This window comes from Panonychus citri, unplaced genomic scaffold (genome assembly GCF_014898815.1).
Source record: "Panonychus citri isolate SS breed McGregor unplaced genomic scaffold, ASM1489881v1 Contig00142, whole genome shotgun sequence".
Taxonomy (NCBI): Eukaryota; Metazoa; Arthropoda; class Arachnida; order Trombidiformes; family Tetranychidae; genus Panonychus; species Panonychus citri.
This window is the reverse complement of record NW_026515547.1, coordinates 783249-805172: the sequence shown is the minus strand read 5'-3', so window position 1 is coordinate 805172 and position 21924 is coordinate 783249. Positions and strand designations below refer to the sequence as shown.

The window sequence follows — 21924 nt, the reverse complement described above, 5'->3', positions numbered from 1 at the left end:
TAAATGGAAAAAGTGCTCGATCAACAATGTGGGATAGGATAGTCTCAAAAATAAGTTGCAGATCATTCTCGTCTTGGGACTAATCGCGGTCCATTTATTTAAATACAACGGAACTATAGCCGGAGCACTTTGCATTTTTTTTCACCAAAACTTTGATTTTCTGTGCGGGCATGAAAAGTTGGCGATAGAAAAAAAATTTCATGATCCGAAAGTGCATCGTAGAAAGAGCGACCTGAAGTTTCAACTTCGAGCTCGGTTTTCTCGAAAACTATTACTTATCAGATCAGAACTTCATAAATTGTTGAATTCAATCAATTAGAAGTTAATCAGTTAGAGTATCAGGTCATCATTGATTAGTTAATTGTAAATTTGTTGGTTCTAATTAAAATTGTTGTCGAGGGGAAAATATAATCACAATTAGGTTATTTCTCTGATTGTTCATCCTAATTGTTATCATCCTTTTCCAGGCCAAACTTATGGATCAAACATCAACGGACCGGCTCGATCTGGTCTAACTACCACCTCCATCTTTATCCTACCTTCAACTGGTTCTTCATCATGGTGAAAACCATCATCTTCATTAATTATTAATTAATTATTAAATTGTCGTCCTCCATATTATGTATTATTATGTATTATTATGAATTATTTCCGATTATAATAAACACAGTTTCCCTTTTTGATTCGGATGAAGATGACTTCATTTTCTGCTCCCTCTTTCAATTGCTCCCAATTAATTAATTTCCTAGTTATATAAAAAGACAGCAAATCAAATCATCTGATTATCATCATCATTTCATCAGGATCGCCAGCAGTTGATCAACAACAACAGTGTGTTAACAATTTTAAATTGTGTCTCGAATCAGTCAATCAGCCAAAAAAAACTCGAAAAATTCATCAAACAAAATGAAGACTTTGATTCTTGTCGTTATTTCAATTGCTTCACTTGGTAAGTAAACATGGATCCTAATTCTCAATGAAATTGTTTATCCACAACAATTAAAGTCCTCAAGATGAAATCTAAAAGAAAATTTAAAATAGAGAAGAGAAAAAAAAACAACAACAATTTAATCCGAATAGTGAATAACCAATTTAATTGCAATCTTGCTAATTATTGTTTACCATTGTTGTTACTTTCTCTTAGTAGTCATGATTGAAGCCGCATCTCCGTTGGCACGACAAAATGGCCGCTGTTATCGTTGTGATTACGCTGATTGTATCTCTTACTCTCATGTTTGCGATGGTACTCCTGATTGTTACGATGCTTCAGATGAATTCGGCTGTGAATCGGTTTGTCCCTTCCCCGAATATTACAGATGCAGTGACACTGGACTTTGCATGGACTCTTATCATGTCTGTGATGGACGAAGGGACTGTCGAAATGGTGAAGATGAAGCTCCTTACAATTGTCACCTTTATTCCGCTAAAGGGGATGAACAAAATGATCTCAAGAAAAAATTTGCTCGATCACTTGAATAGAAATTTCAGATTAATCTCGTTTACCGTTAAGTTTTTATTCGATTCGATTTAATTGATTCTATCATGACCTCATATTCGATTATGTGTTTAACGCTTTTCTCTTTTCTCTTTTCTTCTCTTTGCCTTCTTTTCTCTGGCGTTGTCCACATAACTAATAGTATAATTGTTTCCCGTTCTCTTTGACTGTATAATTGTTAATTAACTCAAAGTTTTAATATTCGGTGTTAATCATCTGCACCAAATCAGCACAGAATCTTTTCAATTAAATTGATGTTTTATTAACTTTCAAAGATCAGATCACATTTTATTGGAAATGTCGTTGTTGTTGTTGTTGATTCTTTGTACATCGAACAAAAAAAAACTTAGTCATCTTGATTTGGACAATTGAGGAACTCGAAAACTGGACTTCGATTGGATTTAGATGAGAGGCTCGATTTGATTTTGGACGAATTAGTTTTTCCATAACGATGATTGTGTAAAAATCCTTTAATTGGTTCCACCTTTAATTAACCAGCCGAAAAGAGATTTAGAAGAAAATTAAGTTAATAATCAAAATATGATCTCTATTGGTTTATAATCATTAATATCATCCAAACAATTAACTAACATGGTATCATTAGCTATATGATTGATTGGACAATTTCAATCACAATCATCTTAATTGCTGCGTTACATTTTTAAAATGAACACTCAATCATTATATACAAACAATTACTTTATTATTGATACACTTGATCAACAATTGACTCCTAATTTTCATAGTTAATTGATTTAAAACTTTTAAATGATAATATTTACATGGAGTTTATAATTTACATTTTAACAATTAACTTTAATTATTATAATTAATTACCGATGCTCAGTCAATATGTTGAATCTAATAAAAAATTAACCTTCAAGTTAAAACTTGTAATTAGTTGTTTATTTTTCGCTTCTTTGTCACAATTAATTAATTTTTAGCAATCAAAAATCAACGTAAACAATTTAATCAACAATAATCAACAAATTTTACAAGCATTTAACTAAATTACAATTAAACAGTCAAGTTAATTGTCAAGGTTTTTTTGCTTTTCATTTTTTTTCCTAATGTTTAATTTTTCTAGATTAGATTGTAATTAAAATCAATCCTGATGATCACAATTATCTATTAAATTAGTATAACTACAATTAATTAATCACCATCATCACAAGTCCAAATTGATTATCTCTAAACTGTTACTTGATTAAAACAATCAAATCTAAATTGTAACAATCATCCTAATTGTTCAGTTCATTGTTATATTTAGAAAAACAAAATTAAAATAAATTTCTTATAATAAATCAAACAATTAGTAAATTACACTTTTTTATCAATAAAATCAATAACAATCAGTTGATTATTTTACATAAATCACATTTAAATTGACAACAATTTATGGTTATGATTATGTTAATCTAAACTTTCAAGATCCGTGTTGATTTAGTAAATCACAATTAGCTATAAATAGCTTCTTGTAACTGATTAACCATTTAAATTGTTATGATTTGGTTGTGATTAAAATTAATTGCAGCAAAATGTCAAATAAATAATCAAGGCCAGAATTAGACTAATCATGATTTAAATTATAAATCATTGATGAACCTTTTTTTTGAAGGTCAAAATCAGTTGATTAGTTAATCAATGTTATTGAGATTATCAAATGATTATTGGCAATTTAAATTTCTTATAACATTAAATTAACTAACTACAATTTAAGACTGACCTAAATATATCAATAAGCCAATCAAGTTAATCATCATCAGTTAATTATTGTTAAATTGTGGATAAATTTGATCAACAAGTTCACACGATTAATCAATTTGATTAATATAATCAAGTTAATGATCTAATTTTTAATTGTAATAGAAAAAGAAAAGTTTAATTTGATTTCTATTCAATACTTTTAATTTCAATTATCAATATTATAATAAGTTAATTGTTGTTTCATCATCATAATCTAATGAGAGTTAATTAAACAATCTCACAGAAAATTTTTCATTTAATTGTTTCGGTTGATAATAATCTTAATTGTCAACCATTTCCACGATTTGAAACACACCACAATCTTTGGTTTAATTGTTGAAATTAAATTAAATGATTCCCATTGTGATAAACAGGATTGGATATGCTCAATTGTGGGATTTTGATCATCTAATCAATAACACAATTAGCGGGCGGTTGTAAATGTTTCTAAATTAAAAAAGTTAAATCAATTCATCTCTGATTGTTGATGGTTCAATTTAACAGGTATCAAGATTAAAGAAATGATAATCATTTAAATTGTTGTTAATTTGATCATCTTCATGATGGGTTGACACCATTTCTGATTGGAATCCTTTTGATCTGATTTTCTTTAAATAATAATAATACAGTTAACAGTTATTTTAATCAATATTATCATCGATTGTATGAAAATCAAATTAAACTGAATCATAATTTATGACAATTTTTTTTTCAACATCAAATTATGAATCTAATTAACTGTTGGTAAATTGTTGATGATTAGAGTTGAGGAAAAGCTCAAATCGTATGAGAGAGAGAGACAAGGTTATTGAGTTATTGAGTTACAATATGTTAATTGAGAAATATAATAATAAATTATTATTATCGTACACTGATTACAATTAGATACTTTTTTTCATCGGTATCTCGGTGGTTGTTGTTAATTGTAAATGCGTTTTTAATTAGCATATATACCAATCGTCATTGGGATTTAAATGTAAAACCAATAACATGAATATTGCCAAGAAAAAGTTTCTTTTTCTTTGTGATCACAGACTTAATAGAAAAGTTAATTGAGATGATTAATTGTGACGATGATGATGATGATTTAAGATAACATTATTGATCAATTTGGGTTATCGGGATGATGAAGGTTAATGATGTTTTCTTTTTCGTTAAATAAAATGTTAATTGTAGTGATAAGATAATTGTATATTTATAGACTTTAGAAGAGGCCAACGAATCAAATAGTTGAACTTTTGTTTTAGTAATTAGTTGAAAGAATTAACAAATCTTTCATTGATTATGCTGGAAGATATTGAGCTGCTTTTTGTCTTCTTCCTATTGGTAATTCCTCTTGGAGTGTTTTTTTTCCTTCTTCTAGGGCAAAGAACGAAAACATTATGTACATTTAATGATGGCGGTCGATGATGATGATGAAGATGAAGATGATGATCCTTGTGGTTTTTTTACAATGTTCTATCAATGATTTTTTCTTCTTCAGTAATAACCATGATTCGGTAATCAAGGTTTTCGATGAATTGACAATTCCAAATCAGGTAAAACTTTGTTTTTTTAATCATTGTCACAGGGGAGGTTTTGTTTTTTGCTACTTAAAGTTTCCTTCAGCTGTAATTTCCATACTTGGGTCATCCTATTCTTGATCAATCTCGTTTGCATGAGATTATTGAGATTATCTCTGAGGTAACCAGATCTATTTCCTTTATATGAACCAAATATTCAGTGGATTGCAGTGGTAGTTGTGGTTGTAATTTGATGAGGGTGTTGACTTTGTTGTAATGGTTTACAGTCCATTTGATCATTTCTATTACATTCTGTATTTGAATAAGAGTCTTGATCTGATTCTGGTGAATCTGAAGATAATGTGGAGCTTGTAATATTTTCTTTCTCTGGCTCTGGAGATGATTCAATTTCAACGTTTGCCTGAACAATTGTAGAAACAATTGGTTCTTCTGTAACTGCAGATTCACTTGTTGTTGATTGTTGTTCTTGTTCAATTTCAATTGTCGGTTCAATGGTTGGAGATGAACCTAAAACTGGTAATTGCTCCTTTTCTGGTGAAGGTACATAATGAGACGATCCCATTGAGGTGGTAGAGATTGATGAAATTGTCGATGGTGATCTTGAAAAGTATTTTGGTGTTGATGATAGGACATGAGCGTTAATATCCTCAAATTGTTCATCAGTTTCCGTTGATTGATCTACCATTCGAGGACCTTCTGGACTAGCATTAGTTATTGCGTTTAATCGTCTATTGTTATGGTTGTTACTTGGTGGGACCAAAGAGACAAGACAATTAGGACCCAGAAGACGTGAGAAGTCACCATTTTTCAAAACTCTTGGATAGATGGAGGTTTGAACGATTACTTTAGAGGAAACTTTGGGCTTATCAGGCCAACTTGGTAGATAATCGATGAGAAAGTCTGGATTAAGGATACGGCAAATAGTAAAAGAAGAGAACAACGAAAATATAAATTGAAGACCATTTGCAAATATTAGAGAAATTTGGAGATTTATGGTTGAATTGAGAGTGCAAATGATACCAAACATGGTTAACCATGTGAAAAGAGTTGAAATGATTAAGATGACAAACTGTCCAGCTAAGGTAATCCATAGGAAGGTTGATGATCTAGAGAAACTGGTCCATGAAAGTGAAGTTGATGGTGTTGGTGTTGGTTGTTCTAATGGTAATGATAATGGACCTTCGGAGATAAGAATACCTGCCATTGATGTGAGAATGTAAAAAATTCCAGTACAAACACCGAATGCATGTGTCCAATCTTTGTAAGCACCAAGTATCGCAAAGATAATTGATAAAAATCCAAGAACTAACTGGAACACAGAGAAACCAAATAACGATTGACGATTAAGATCTTTACCTTCAAATGGGGAATTAACTTTAATTCCATTGATAGTTTGTTCATTTGAATTCCTTGGTGAAGGTGGTGGAGGAGGTTGAGGTAGTTCTTTCAATTTAATAACATAAACTTGTTCCATGACATCAAATGTTGGCGGTTAAAACTATGGTTGACAATAGTAGAACCTTGAAGACAGAATAATAAAGAGTAGGAAAGAGAGAGAGAGTGAATTGGTGATGGTAAACACACAAAAGATTTTAATTTGAGAGGGTCAATCACTAATTAAAAATGGTTCAACAGGTGAAAATAACAGTAATTGTCCTTTCGTTTCATGTTGATTTTGGCAACAAAGGTAGAAATTAAGATAAATATCATGGTAAAGGTAATTACATGAGAGATGGTAAATTGGTAACACTAAAGATATTGTTGAATAAAAGACAATTAGGAGAAAAAGAATGAGATGAAAGAAGAGAATCGGTAATAATAATTAGTAATTGATTCATCTTGATGAGAAGATAAGATTATAAAGACTTAGAAAAACATTGTTATGATGATTGAATTACATTTTCCCTTCTTTTTCTCACTTGTTGATTTAATTGGTGATTATTTACCGTTCGCCTGATGTAAGTTGACTGATTTTGATATGATGAATTTACACGAAAACACAGATGAAAGGAGAGAGAGAGAGAAAGAAAAAAAGAGAGAGAGCAAAGTAATGTTACAGTTGAATTAGTGTTGATAAGCCTCTCTCATCAATAAATGTAGAATTGTTACCAATCAGAATCGATCATCACCATGATGATGATACCTAAAGGTTACTGACTGACCCAAACACATGAAGATGAAAGCTCCAAATGATGAAGATGGAATCGAGTGAAGGTCGTCGTTCAGTTAACCGGTTGACTTTCATTACCTAAAATAGAGAGAGAGAGAGGAAGAGAACATGAAAAAAGAACATACAAAGCATAGAAAGAGAAAAAGACAGAGTAAAAGAAAGATGAAATAAGCAAAAGTAGAGATGATATTGATAATGTTGAGAGAGAGAGAGAAACATTGAGAGAAAGAGAAAAAGATAGAGAATGATGAAAGCAGAGATTCTTCAAATGAATACAGTAAATCACGTTAACGCCTCATTTTTCCTTTCGAATTGTTGTTGATTATCATAATGTAGATAATCTAATTGTTGTTAAAATCCATCATGAAATATCATCGTCTAATTGGGTCACAGCAAAAAAAAACGTTTCAACTTCCATGAGAGAGGTAAAAGTTCAACCATAAGAATTGAAACGATTGAGACAAAGAATAGAAATGAAAAATAACGAGAAGAAAATGAAACTCACCCACCATGGAGACAAATTATTTTTCCACCGTCAAAATTTTCCTCGACAATTAAACGATTACCAGACAAATTGATTCTCTTCCCATCAACGTGACATAAAGAGCAAAAAGAAAAAAATCAACACCAACACAAAGAAAAAGAAATTAATTAAAGATGAACATCAAAAGTCATTAATAGTCCAACCGACTAGACATGGAAAAGAAAAACAATTTTCCCGGTTCTTTTTTTTTGTTCTTTTCTAAATTTTTTGTTCTCTTTTGGTCGCCATGTTTTTCCAACTGAAGAAAAATAATTTAATCGTCAACACATTAAATTCTTAATGATTATTAGAAATCTTTTTATTGGTTATTCTTTTTTTTTATTTTCTTTTCGGTGAATATTATTTTATTACCTGTGAGTCTATCGGCGTGTGATAAATTGATCTTTTGACCTATTCCGATAGCGAGAAGATCCTTAATGATTATGTTTTCCATCAACGTCTTCTCACTTACTTGTTACGGTGAATTTTAGATTGTGAATCCTGTGAGAAGCTATTGAACTTGTTCTTGGTGTTATTTCCGTTTTGGTGCGTTTGGTTTTTTTTCTTCTTCTTCTTCTCTTTCATCCATTTAAATATATTGGTGATGATGATGATCAACTATTAACAATGATTAGAATTGGTTATTGTGTTATTAACATTTGGGATATAATTTATTAGGACATTTGGGAAGATAGTCTAACCGGATAACAATTAGTTGTGTAACATTTTTTTGTTTTGTTTTGTGACCAACAGGTAATGGGAAATGATTGTAACAATTGTGACCTGGAATCAAGTGGAGTTATGTTTTTATCATTTTCGATGATAACAATAAGAATGACAATGACAATGACATGACGATGACGATGATGATGATGATGGTTGTTGAATTGTAATTCAGTGGGAAGATAGATAGAGAAAGAGATGGAGAGATTCTTTGAGAGAATTGGGATTAATTATTGTATTGGATTGTGTCAACAGAAGCTTTTGGATTAGTTAAAGGTAAGAGGAAAGTCTTAGATTCATCTTTCGTTGTTTGTTTATTTCTCTTTTACTTTTTGTCACAATTTAACCAGATTAGTTTAGAATAATCTTATTAATTGTTCTCATTTAGTTTACATCATCAACTTTCACCCTATCCAAGGAAGGAAAAAAACGACGACAATAGAGAGACGATTTTGGATACTGATTAAAGGATGTTGATCATCATCAATTGTTTGCATAATTGTGAATAATAATCATCTATGTTTGTTATGATTTAACGTCATTTCCTTTCTGATTGTAATCATCTCAAAGGAAATAATAGATTGATTCCAGTTTTATTTCCTGTAATTGGTAAGTAGCAAGAATGACAGTTAACTGTCGGGTAATCAAAGTGAAGCAAATTAACAAGATTTGAACATCATTTCATGGCAAAGTCATCATACTCTAATAACCGAGCTGATCTTATGGATTACAGTTTGAAAAGCTTAATCCAATGGATTAAACTTGACTCTTGAGACTTGTTAACAATTGTTATTCACAAAGAGTATTTATCACATGCAAATGAAAAGAGACACTAATCCAAGATTAATCTGTCAATTTCTTCAATTTGTTCCCAAATGTTTTCCAAGACAAATTGATCGTAATCCTAATGAATGATTGAAATGTATTTATTTTTACCTTAATTAGATGTCTATTGATAGTAATCAAGGTGGAATCGATTGGACTTAGTGGATTGCGAAATTACAGTCAACAATTAATGTCCAGTTGAATGAATGAATATTTGTAATATTTACATTTGATTTAATAGTTTAATCAAGTTAATGAAAAGCCTCAGGGAAGTAATTTACTAATCAACCAATCAACTAATCGTTTATAACAACATTTAATCGTAAGTAATACAAATTATTTACTAATCATTTTAAATTGATAAAAATAACCCCGTGATTATCCTGATTAGTAAAACACCTTCACTCTAATTTTGATCAATGGTAATCACTTTTGATTCACCATTAATTCATAGCCAGAGCTACTATTATTTACTTAACTGTAACTATCAAGCTCTTTTTAATAATTAACATTTATTGCTCTTATTTACTTCAACGTTGATCATCATTAAAATGTAACTGAAAATTTCAAGGTTTGATTTCATTAATTGCATTAATTAAATAGTCAATAATTGTTATGATAATTTAATCTACCTTTATGTTATTTTTTTTCTTTAGATGCTGATTAGGTCGTGGTTGGAAATTATTAAGATGGACTTAAAGAAATATAAACAAATGATTAACTAACGATGAAACGAATCATTTTGGACATTTGCATGACTTGGGACTTAGATTTCTCTTGATCCTTGGGGAAATTATTATTAATAATATCAATGTGACTCTCTCACTCTATCTCTCTGATTATCTATGGTGTTTATCAGTTGATTGCTTTTCTTTAACTATCCCTATGTTTCTTTAATTTATTTGCATTCACCTCCAATTTTCCCTCCTTCTTCAATATCTTCTCCAATGTTGCCTCGGGGTAGAAAATGTTGCAATCAAACTGAACCAGATAGTAAGAGTAAGAGAGAGAGAGAGAGAGAGAGAGAGAGAGAGAGAGAGAGAGAGAGTAAATTCATGATGATGAAAAATGATGATTATCGTTGACTCTCTCATTCTCTCTCGACCCTTTCCTTACCTTTTAGGATTTTCTCTTTTCTTCTAACTCCTTTTCCATTTTTAATCACTCTGATATTAATGAAATTCAAACTAAACCCCCAAGTTACAATATCCTGTGAATTTTAGTACGAATCTCTAAATTTCGATTGTAATTGCTCATTTAATCAAAGTTTAATTTGATTATTTTTCTACCTTAAATTTAGACTAGTAATAATTTAGTTAATTTCCTTTACTCTTGGTTCCCCTTTGTCCTGCTGTTGGGTCAATTTGGACACATCAGCATTTGGGTTTCCTCTTTGAACTTATTCCATATTAGTGATTAAAATTGTTCCAGTGTTGATTGTGATTGCAAAAGAAAAAGAGAAAACTGTTCAAAATGGTCATGATGATTTGTGCTGATTCAATTAATTCAACATCTTCTTCCGTTCTCAACCCATGGAGTCGAAAATTTGTCAATTTATCCCAAGCAATTGATTCATCTATTAATGGAAATGATTTACGATCAAAAGCCATCCCCTTTGACACTGCAGCCTCACCAGATGATTTCCCTTTGATCAACAATCAACCCATGGTGTTTACCCTTATACTTATTTACCTTTGCTGTTTGATCAAATTACTTCCAAATTATATGTCAACCCGTTTACCCTTTAACCTGCGCCCTTGGTTAGTCGTTTTCAATGGTCTCATGTTTGGTGCTTATTGGGCTGGTTTTGTTATTTTCGTCTATTGTTTCCCACCCTGGAGATATGTCATGTACGGTGAAGCCGCCACGGTGGAAACACCTCTAACCAAAATGTACTACATGTACCTGCACAATTTAATCTTCTGGGCTCGAATGGTTGATTTATCCACACCGATCTTCAAATTATTAACCAAAAAAGATTCATCTTCTGCCATTCTCCATGGTGTTTACACTTCCATAATTGTCACCGCTTATTCAATGGGCTACGAATTAGAATCCAAAGAACCTTATACAATGTTACCCATGTTTGATGCTCTCAAAGTGATCGTACGAATTATTCATCACATTCTAACTGCTCCAGGGGAAAATAATATGCAAGGATGTGGATTTAGAAAATCAACTATCCACTGGATTAATATTCTTATCAATATAATCGCATTAAGTACAATTGGTTACCTTTTCTCAACTAATTACAATTTCTCCCGAAACTTGTACTCTTATGTTGTCTTAGTTACACTAATGGAGACATGTTTCCATTTGTTTGGTATATTCAACATTAATTTGTTTCCATCATCATCTAAACAATCAAAAAAGTTAATTGATTGAAAAGAAACTGGACAATTAATTATTATATTCATATTACATGATTATCTCAATATTTTAACATCTCAAATTTTCCTATCAATCAAAAACAACAAAACTTCATCAACCCTAATTACTTTAATTAGGTTTCATTACACTTTAACAATTAGTACAACTGTTTAATCATCAATCTATCCTACTATTCAAATTATTTAATTAACCATCATTAATAATTAACACCAAGATTAGTTAGTGACAGTATTTTCATAAGCCAATTTGTCAGTCTATCTAAAGTGATTCTTTATTTTTACAATTTTATTACAATTAATTTATTGTAATAGTAATTTAAATATTTTATTCTGAATAAAAAAAATTACTTTTTATTATTAGAATTGTTTGAAAGTAAATGATTAACAAAAAGTATATGAAAATGCACGTAGTAGGTTTTTGATAATTAAATTTACATCGACTTTGATTAAAGGGCTTTGTTAATCATTTAGAGTGATTATGATTAAGCCCACCTTGTAATCGTTTGTCAAATTTGATTGCTATGCATCAGAAAATGAATTGTGTGTTGATTATTATCACTTCGTATTGGCGATTCCTTTAATCATCAGATTATCAGATATGGTTTAATTTTCAATGATTCTTCAAGGCTGATTACTTTTACTATCGTCAATTTATCTCTCTCTCTCTCTCTTAATCATAAGGAAGATGATGAAAACCGATAACGAATCAATATGGAAAGAGTAATAATAATTGGATATTAAATTAAAAGACATGGAAAATATAATTCTCAAGGTTAAATCTCCTTGATAACAATCGTTAAAACTAGATAGTCACAAGGGTTGGACGATAGTGACCATTGAAACTGATTGATAAACTGGGAAAAAGACAAAAGTTAATTTGTATTACATGTTATTGATTATCAATTAATAATATGTATCAAGTTGAAAATCAATTTAAAGATCAGTTGGAAGCTTAACAAACCAGATCTCATGCCCCTGGGGCTGCGGCATAATTTGAACCATGGGATGGAAAACCTTCATTTTGTATTGTTTACAATTGAAAATTGATTTGTCTCAATGAAAGTCAATTCTGCTCCCCGGTGATTGAGTTTCTCTCTCCTTATACTGCTGATTTAATCAGCTTCTTAACCGATATTCACAAAATCAATGGTCACATTTCCGATTTCCATTGATATGATGATCAATCGTCTTCACAGATTTGAGCAACAAATTTCCAGCAACTATTCATTGATTTAATTGATTGGCAAACAATTCAATTTAGCTGTTAACTAAATAGAATCAAAGTACATTAACCAATTTCACTAGAAATGAAAAGATAATGGAACACAGGATCAATTACCTGATAGATTATTTCATTTTCAAGATTCTTTGGTACATATTCTTGGAATTCCCCATGAACGACTATTAGGATCAGTTAATATTTATCTTCAGCTTTGCCCTAAGGGTAAATCGTGTTAGAAGTTTTCACTTGGCAAAATCAAATTGATCCCTGGATTGAGGCTGAATTTCAAGATTTAATCATCATCTCTCTCTCTCTCTCTCTCTCTCTTCAACTTTTTCTTGTAATTTTCAAAGCCGATGAAAAAAGTTACTTTACTCAAGTGTCGATGGACTTTTACATTCAAAAATTTATAATGTTATCGTTGTCGATTTGGTGTTAATATCAATTGATCGGAAACAACTAATCAATAGAATTCTAGTCTAACTTTCACTTTGATATCTGGAAACGGAAATTTCCGGTTTGCATTTCAATTCACTTCCAGAATCATTAGAAAAGTTCATTGAATCATAATGTTGACATTATTGGAAATTCACCTTGATCAGTTGATGATTAACTTTCAACTTTAACGTATTATTAATAATATTGACAATGACATTTCCTTTTCCAGGTATTAATCATTTAAGTGTCTCTTTAGTACCGTTAAAAATTGATTAGAATCCTTAATTAGTTAACCAATTCTATAAATAAAAATTAACTCTTTCTTATGATCTTGTATTTAGAAAACCGTTTCCGAACCAGTTTTGTTTCGTTAGCTCCTCTTTTCCGCTATTTTTCATGGAGGAGAAACGTTTTCAGTTCAATGTCTCCGATAAACATAAACTTTTTTTTCAGTTAACTAATTCAAATTAACCAAAAATCCTGTTCCAATTATTGAACGATTCCATTAAATCCTTTTAACATCTCATCAGAAATGAAATGAAAAATGAACACGTCGACATGTTGAAAGATCAAAACAAAACCCTCACGAGAATGACCAGGGATAATCAATTGACCATCACAATGGGAACCACGACAGACGAAACTTAAAGTACGAAAAGTAATTGAATTAAAAAAGTAGAAACAATCAACCAAATAGTTCAACAATCAATTCATGATCAACCTTTTAAATCTCGAGAGTAACTAATATTTAAATGGTCAATAAAAAATATTTGGATCAAATATTTTACTCGGCTAGCTGATTGAACGATTGGAATCACAATCAAAATCATTTAGCTGAACCAATCTCGAAACAAGTTAATACCGAGATTGATCATAAATGTCACTTTTTAATTTACACAATTAATTTCAAGACAAAATAATTAAGCGAATGAAGATTATGAACAATTCTACCAGTGGCGACATCTTTTAGATGATTAAAGAAATAAACGTTCTACATATTGTTTACAAGCAAAACTCATCTTAAGAATTTATTTCGCGTTTAAATTGTAAATTAGTTTATACAATTAAGAGAATCACTCAGAGAGAAACTTATTGTTTAAGTTAATCATATTCAAAATCACAATTAAGAGAATTTATCAACATTGTTATGCAGATTTTCAAAAAAACCGGGTTAATAATAATCGTTTGTTTTTGAAATTTTGCCATTTCACTGAAAAAGTTTCAGAGCCTGAGAAATGATTAATTTCAAGTAATTAATCATCGAGATGGGCAAATAATCATCATAGTCGTCAATCTACATGTGAACCATTGATAATTTGACCATCATCTTCATCACACTTCTCCAAATTAACTTATCGAAGAAAATAAATTGGACCGAGAAAATTTACTTATTATTCGAGATTTAACTTATCAGATCAAGAAAATATCGGTGGTATTCAGTATCTGTCACTCTCCTTACATATGAAAAGACAAAAACAATTCGTACGTTTACATTTTCGTAGTAAACTAAAAGTTTTTCCCGTTTCTTATTCAGATTTTTTCTCAACAGAGTTTACTTGTATTCTCTACATACAGATGGAGCCACTGGCGAAGTGTAAAACGATCAATCGACAATTAAGATGAGCGATTTGTAATCAACGTTAATTAATTCGATTAGTGGTCATTTTTTCTTGTAATCAAGTGATTGTTTACCTTAGAGAGATGCAATGTACCGTTTGGATGAAACAATTAAGCGATCTAAATGATTATCTGATCAGAGTAACAGCAACTACGAAATTAGAAAACGATTAACGATTTTATCAGAATAACTGAGAATTGCTTTCATTATTATTAATTGTAATGATTAGAAATCAATGAGTTAAAGTTTTCTTGAAATCTTAAAGTAAATGTCCTTGAAGGTGATTGTTATTATTAAATTGTGACGTTGATTAAATTGAGAGAAACGAAATTGTTTAATTTTGTTATTTTTTTTTGTTCGTTCGTAAATCTGATTAATTCAATTATGTTCCTTACTGTTAATCATCAGACTTGTAATATAAATTATTGGATAAATTAAGTTTTCTTTATTTTTCCTTGTCTCCAACCTGAATATCAATTCTTAATCATGTTGATAAATTTTTATCATAATTACGATATTTTTAATTACAACACTCACACAAATTTAACGATATCAACTTGAAGCCCAAACTTTAATTTGAACGAATCGATATAAAAGATTTTCTTGATTCACTTTAATTAGCTGGATAATCTTATTAATTACTAGAATCAATGGATTCTGTGAGTTTGATGAATATTTTTCCCAAAATCTTATCACGATTGTATCTAATTAACGTCTGAATTTAAATTGTTCCTAGGAATTGCTTTCCAATAATCGTAATTAAAAGTGAAGATGGAATCAAGTTCTGGTTCATGGTCAAACTTAATTAGATTCAATTCCCTTGATTTTATGAGAACTGTCAATCTCATAGATTAAATTGATTGTTCAAAATGAGAATTAAATATCGTGTATAAAGTGTTAAGTAAACTTAACTAAGAGAAGTAATTAGTCAACAATCAACAGGAAATTTAACTAAATTAAAGTTTAGAAGAAACTAAAAAATCTTTTCCCCAAATTATGTCAGTTTAGATAATTGTATTTAGTTAATTAATGATTATTAGATTATCATTGATTAGTATTATTGATGCAATTTAATTTTGAAGAAAATAAATTTTATCGTTATTATCAAAGTATCATTAAACTAACTACAAAAAGATGACCTAAAATTAAATAAAATCAATGAGTGATAAAAATGATGATTAAGATGAGGATGAGGATGAGGACAAAATGATGAGGATGATGAAGAGAAAAGAAAGATAAAAAGAAAGGCAAAAAGGGGGTGGCAAAAGGATGGGCCAATAGTTACCTTATTAACGGTTAACTAAACTTACAAAATGAAGTTGATTAACAGCATCAAGAGAAAAGAAAGAAAGAAAGAGAGAGAGAGAGAGAGAGAGAGAGAGAGAGAGAGAGAGACTCAGGTAGATTCAAGGTAGAGGATGAAGATGAGGATGAAAAAGAAAGAGAAGAGAACGAAAAGATTGGGCAGTTTAAACCGGCACTCATCTTCTCTGTCTTCATCCAGATCAGGTTCGACTCCTTCTCTTACTTTTCTCTCTTTCTTTTTGTCTTCTTTCATCATCCCCACCATCAAAATCGTTGTTAACTTATCGTTCGTAGTGTATCTTAAATGTTCATACATGTAAACATATTACATGAAATTTTATCGTTGAAACTTTTGAACATTCAAACGACTTCGAATCAGTTGTTTAAAAGTTTTTTTATTTTGTTAATTGTTATCATCAAATGTTACTTTTCAACACAATTACAACGTGATTAATTATATAATTGATCATTTTTCTCTAATGACAAATTGAACTATTGTCGGGATATTAATTGTTGTTATTTTCTTAGTGACATTTATCATTGAAGAAAAAGTGAATTAGCAAATTAAATTAGATTCAATTCAATCAAACAATCATCTCTGTTTATTGTGAACTTTAATTATGAGCCATTTTTCTGGCTCATTAGACCTTAATTGTAAAGGTCAATTTAATCAAGTGCCACTTTGTACAAACCTCAATAGTAGTAATAAGAAAACAATGAAAATCCAAACTAATAACAAATCAAATCGTATCAATAATGATAAAAAATCAGTGAATCAAGTTGATAGTAATTGTTATCAATTAGATTACAATCGTCAACGAAGATCACAATTAAAAGGACAAATGAATTTGATTAACTCTAACTTACTAATTGTAATCATAATTACCTCACTTGGATTATTGTGTTATGCTGAAGATTCAATTGTAACAATCAACAAGTTTAAAGGTAAGAAAATTTTTCATTTTCAACTGATCAAAACAATCAAACAAAACTTCATTGACATTCAATCAGCAATTTAGTTGACAATTTAATATATAATGATGATAATACAAGAGTTAATTTCCTTAAGGTAACAATTAACGGTGCTTAGATTAGCTAATTAATTAACTACAGAGTAAGGAAGTGTTTACATCAACAAAGAAACAAAATGAGAGAGAGAGAAAAGTTTGTTTCAATTATGATTATTTATTAATTTCTAATTCTAATGAATCAAAATGAAGTGTTGTTAAGGAAAAGGTGAAATATAAATCTTGACCCTGTTTCATTGATGAGATGGTGATGATGATGAAGATAATTCTAGGAGAAAGAGAAGATGATAAACATGACTACTTATCATCATCATTTCTATCAAGTTAATTCATTTTTTACTGCCTACATCCCATCGTCCACTTGATCATCTCATTAGGTCCACTAACGGTTGTATCCTCATCTTTTGCATCATCATCTGATGATGATGATGATGAAGTTAATATTTACTTAAACCATTCACTTTACCTCATAAGCCACTTTCAAGGTTAACCAGGTAAACAGGTAATGGTTGTAACATCTATTGGTGATGAGGATGCTGAGAAAAAGATGATGAGGATGAAACAGAAAATCGTGATAATATCGGATGAAATTTTCACCGGAAAAGAAGGAAAAATCTTTTTCCTTTTTCGTTTTCCTCTTCTTTATTCATCATCTTTGAATTTAGAAATATTCAAATCATTATCATATGTTTTTCCATAATTTCGTAAATTGTTTTTGTTTTGTTTTTTTCGTCATTTAAATTCATTAATTAATCTTTATCCAAATCTACTTGAATCCTTTGAATCTCTTTCACAATCTTATTATCATTTTAATCTGTTACATTATCATCATGCTAATCAACTTGTAATCATGATAACAATCAACGATGGAACCAGAAAATTACACTAATTACAATCGTTTTAATTTGTTAACCAAATTACGTGAATGAAAAGAGAGAGAGAGAGAGAGAGAGAGAGAGAGAGAGAGAGAGATAAACGTAAACATTTAGATCGTTGAGATCATATTGTAATCATTGTTTTCACTTTTACCTGTCCAACACTTTCCACCTTCCCTTCCCCTCTAATTGTATCGTATTGATGAGATGACAAGTCTCTCTCATCCTCTAATTGTCACCAATGAATATGATGATTTTCAAATGCTTCCGGTTAACCTAAAATTCTGGGTCAATTCTCATCAGTTCCTGGTTGAATTATATGTCTAATCCAAGCCAAGAATCATGATGAAAATTCAATGATGATGATAATGAGGATTAACATGATTATATGGATGAAGATCAAATAGTAAATAAAATCATGGCAAAACAATGAATGAAACACTATTTATATCAACAATTTAAATTGTTACAAACAAATTTTGATTCTTCTTCTACCAAACCTTATGAAACAAAAAGATACAGTAAATTGTTTATTGTTGATTAACAATTTAATCATAATAATAATCGGCATACATATATTAATATATATATATGGTCAGGGATAAGGGTAAGGTTATATTGCTTCAGGCGATTACTATCATTTCAATAATAATAATAATGCAACAAAAATCAACAATCAACCAACAATTTACAATAAGTGCAACAACAATCAAGATAAAAACAATAATCAAGCTAAATTACAATCTGACCTTAACCATTAATATTTGACCTCATCATGTTATCCAAACAATTAACGATATCACCCAATTTTAAGTCTAATATTAAATTATTCATCTTAATCAACATGATAATTAGTAAACAATCAAGAAATATGATAAAATATTAAACCATTTTCTTGTAGGCTTATTAATGATATAGCTCAATGAAATTAATTAATCAGTTTGGGATGAATTTAATTATTTCCTTGATTCTGTGTTGTTTTTTTTTTATTTTTTCGTCGTTAATTTGCTAACAATTTACTGATTATGATTATGATTAAACATAAAGTTAATATATTATCATGATTATGATGAAGATGATGATGATGATGATACTAATCTAATGGCGAGCAATCAAAAAGTTGAATTGAATTGAACAACAATCTTAATCAAACAAAAGATTCAATCCTAATTGTAGTTAATGATTAACAGGTTAGCTATTGTGCTTGGTAAATTGTTTGTAAAACTATTATGATAACAATCAAATTTGATTTGATTAAGATTTTAGCAGTTGATTGTTGATTCGTATCGGAAACAAACAGTTTGAGTATCATTTGTATTAGATTGAGTTAATTGGGTAAATGACATTAACAATCAACTGATTAAAACAATCAAATCAATTTTCTAATTGTTGAATATTATCAGAATTGTTATTGTTATTAATAGATTTTGATTAAAAAGATGAGATTAAAATGATTAATTAACTAATGATACAACTCATTGACCTTAATTAAAACTTTTCTGATGTAACTTTTTTTTTCTTCATTTAAATTAAAGTTTAATCACGAAGCAAATTAAACGTAAAATCATGATAATAGTTAACTAATTGTTGATAGATGAGTCGTATACTGATCAATATGTGGTGTAATATTTAATTATTACCCTTGACAATTAGTTGATTATCTTTAAACGTACGAGTCTTAATTGGATTTGGAAAGTGTGTATTTTATCATAATTAAATTTGTGAATATTAATTTTGATAAGATTAAGTGTCTGTTGATTAATATTGTATTTCTTATTATTATCATTTGATGGTTAATTTTGATCAGTTTGATTAATTAAGTTTCCAACAACATATTAACCTTGACTGACAAATTGTTAATTGTTGGTACCAATCAAGTTAATAACATATATGATAATCATCTTGTCAAAATCAACTTTGATACGATTATTTATAAGTAAAAGAAATTAACTTAATCAGTTGAATAGTTTGTTAATTGTTGATTAACAAAATGAACACCAAAGATGATCCAATGATAATAATTAAGGTCTGATTGTGATTAGTTGGATGATCATAGTTAACTAATAATGAGTAGATTTAAATCTGTTTAATTAAATTTAATTCATTTTCCTTATAAAATAATAATTTGGACTCGATTTACAATTAACAAATCAAATTAACTCTTCAAAAACTTTGTTGTGTTTTAATCACAATCAAAGGATCACATTTGTAATAGTAAATATCAACAACAATTAACTACTCAATTTATTGATTGTTTTCAACAATCAAAAATTGTGTTAAATTGTCATTTTGGTTTGAGCGATTAATTTAATCATGAAAATTTAAACTTTTACCATTAATTGTTGTTGGGTTTACAAAAAAGGTTGTATTGTGATTTAAATTAACTAACTAACTAGTTGATTTAAATTGTTTAGTATTAATTAATTCAAATTGAAACAATTGGTTGGATCACGATTAAGCCTTATGACCTGATTCACCTTTGATCATCATCTTAATCAAGTTTAATGATGATTGTGATGACCCAACAATTTAACAATAATTAACTTTGCTAATCTCAGGTAAAGAGTTTCAATTATCACAGAGTTAATTGTTGATCTATTTAATTGTTATTAACCATATTTACCAATACTACTAATGAGCTTAAATTATGATGATACAATTTTCCAGGAAAAAAAAATCGCGGATCATTGGTAAACCAAATTAACTAATTAGTAAACTTAATTGTTTGCTGTAATTGAATTAAACTTTGTTTTATTATCTGCTATTGATTTATTGCACTCATCAGCTTTTAATCACAATTAAAAGGTGAAAGTAAATCTAATTAAAATTAATCATTAAAAAAAAGGTTAAAAAGTGAAAGATATTCAAGTGATCATGTTTAGTTTTTCACTGCAACAATTAACCAACTTGTCTGTTAATCAATTGATTGTTTAAACGGTAATTAATGAATTGTAATTCGTCTTTAGGTCAGTTAAGTTAATTGTTCAATCAGTAGATAACCTTTTCTTAAATTATTGACAATTAAATTTGAATTTTATTCAATTTGAGAAAAACAATTAACTAAATGATAATAACGATGAAATCGATCATTTCAATCAGATTGAAAGTTTAATGATGATTTAAATTGATTGTCCATTGATTGACCCGGTAATGAATATAAAAGTTTAATTGTAAATTGATATTTGATTAACGTTTTAAATCAAAGTGCAATCAAAGAAAACCAAGAAAAGTGATTAGAAAACAAATCAAATCAAATTAACAATTAGATTGACAATTTTTCTGCTTGTTAATGATTGAGTTTTTTTTTGTTATTTAACAAATTGATTTAAATCATTATCGATATAATCAAATCAAAGTGATTTACAATTTGATTGAGTGAACTTGATCAGCTTGGACAAGTTGATTTACCAATCATTAAACGTTCAACAATTTAAACATTCATTAATCATAACAATCAATGGACAAAAAGTTTACAGAAACTTTTGTTGATTAGTTATTGATTTAGTTAATCAATTTGATCAGATCAAGGTTAAATCAGATTAGAATCAAATTGCATCCAATGATAATAAAAGAGAAGATGAATTTAATAATTAACTTGATTTTCATCAATCAAATTATTTTAGACTTTGACAGTTTGGTTCAAGTTTAATTGTGTTTACAATGTAAGTAATAATTAGCTGATTGTCAACTTTAAATTGTATTACAATCAAAGTGAATGATTAAACAGCAGCTTTTGTTTTGCTAAATTAACAATTAAGGCATAAATGATTTGATAAACATAATCAACAGGTTGATTGGTTGAGGATTGATTTGTTTGGCCTGATCATTTGCTTGTTAATTGTTGGATATCATCAAACCTAACAATTAACAAGGTTATCTAATTGTTTACATGATTTACAATGTTAATTTGATTGAAAATCATTGATCATTAACACAATAGGTAGCAATTTAAAATAAGACTAATCAATGACGGTTAAGATTAAGGTGATTGTCTTGTGAAGGTTAATATTATAATTGATTTAATTTTACAATTTAAATCATAA

The 21924-nt window shown here is 29.2% G+C and overlaps 4 protein-coding genes across 12 annotated transcripts in view; 3 read left to right on the top strand and 1 right to left on the bottom strand.

Moving 5' to 3' along the window:
• Positions 1-775: 775 nt before the first annotated feature.
• On the top strand, positions 776-1769 carry LOC128395936 (low-density lipoprotein receptor-like). Of its 2 annotated transcripts, none has more exons than XM_053356431.1 (2): positions 776-949; positions 1148-1769. In XM_053356431.1, the coding sequence occupies exons 1-2, from the start codon at positions 907-909 to the stop codon at positions 1477-1479; spliced, it is 375 nt and encodes a 124-aa protein (XP_053212406.1). In that variant the 5' UTR covers positions 776-906; the 3' UTR covers positions 1480-1769. The 2 variants fall into 2 exon arrangements, with proteins under 2 accessions (XP_053212406.1, XP_053212405.1); XM_053356430.1 differs by having other exon boundaries at positions 780-949; positions 1145-1769.
• Positions 1770-3778: 2009 nt separating this feature from the next.
• On the bottom strand, positions 3779-7617 carry LOC128395906 (uncharacterized). Of its 4 annotated transcripts, XM_053356393.1 has the most exons (4): positions 7440-7574; positions 6711-7012; positions 6490-6513; positions 3779-6284 (listed from the first exon to the last, which is right to left on the bottom strand). In XM_053356393.1, the coding sequence occupies exon 4, from the start codon at positions 6236-6238 to the stop codon at positions 4961-4963; it is 1278 nt and encodes a 425-aa protein (XP_053212368.1). In that variant the 5' UTR covers positions 6239-6284; positions 6490-6513; positions 6711-7012; positions 7440-7574; the 3' UTR covers positions 3779-4960. The 4 variants fall into 4 exon arrangements, with proteins under 4 accessions (XP_053212368.1, XP_053212367.1, XP_053212366.1 ...); XM_053356392.1 differs by having other exon boundaries at positions 3779-6513; positions 6663-7012; XM_053356391.1 differs by lacking the exon at positions 6490-6513.
• A 74-nt stretch (positions 7618-7691) lies between these two features.
• LOC128395919 (uncharacterized) lies at positions 7692-14050 on the top strand. Of its 4 annotated transcripts, none has more exons than XR_008326743.1 (5): positions 7692-8456; positions 8569-8789; positions 9126-9327; positions 9662-13284; positions 13397-14050. XR_008326743.1 is itself a non-coding variant. In XM_053356413.1 (5 exons), the coding sequence occupies exon 5, from the start codon at positions 10479-10481 to the stop codon at positions 11388-11390; it is 912 nt and encodes a 303-aa protein (XP_053212388.1). In that variant the 5' UTR covers positions 7692-8003; positions 8211-8456; positions 8569-8789; positions 9126-9327; positions 9662-10478; the 3' UTR covers positions 11391-14050. The 4 variants fall into 4 exon arrangements, 3 of the variants coding, with proteins under 3 accessions (XP_053212388.1, XP_053212387.1, XP_053212389.1); XM_053356413.1 differs by having other exon boundaries at positions 7692-8003; positions 8211-8456; positions 9662-14050; XM_053356412.1 differs by having other exon boundaries at positions 9662-14050.
• Positions 14051-16253: 2203 nt separating this feature from the next.
• Positions 16254-21924, top strand: part of LOC128395881 (mucin-5AC-like) — a 39139-nt gene continuing 33468 nt past the window's right edge. Inside the window, exon 1 of one of the 2 annotated variants that reach the window (XM_053356356.1) lies at positions 16254-16923. In XM_053356356.1, the coding sequence (XP_053212331.1) occupies positions 16599-16923 (325 nt within the window). In that variant the 5' untranslated portion in view covers positions 16254-16598. The remainder of the gene's footprint in view (positions 16924-21924) is intronic. The other variant, XM_053356357.1, reaches the window with a different exon arrangement.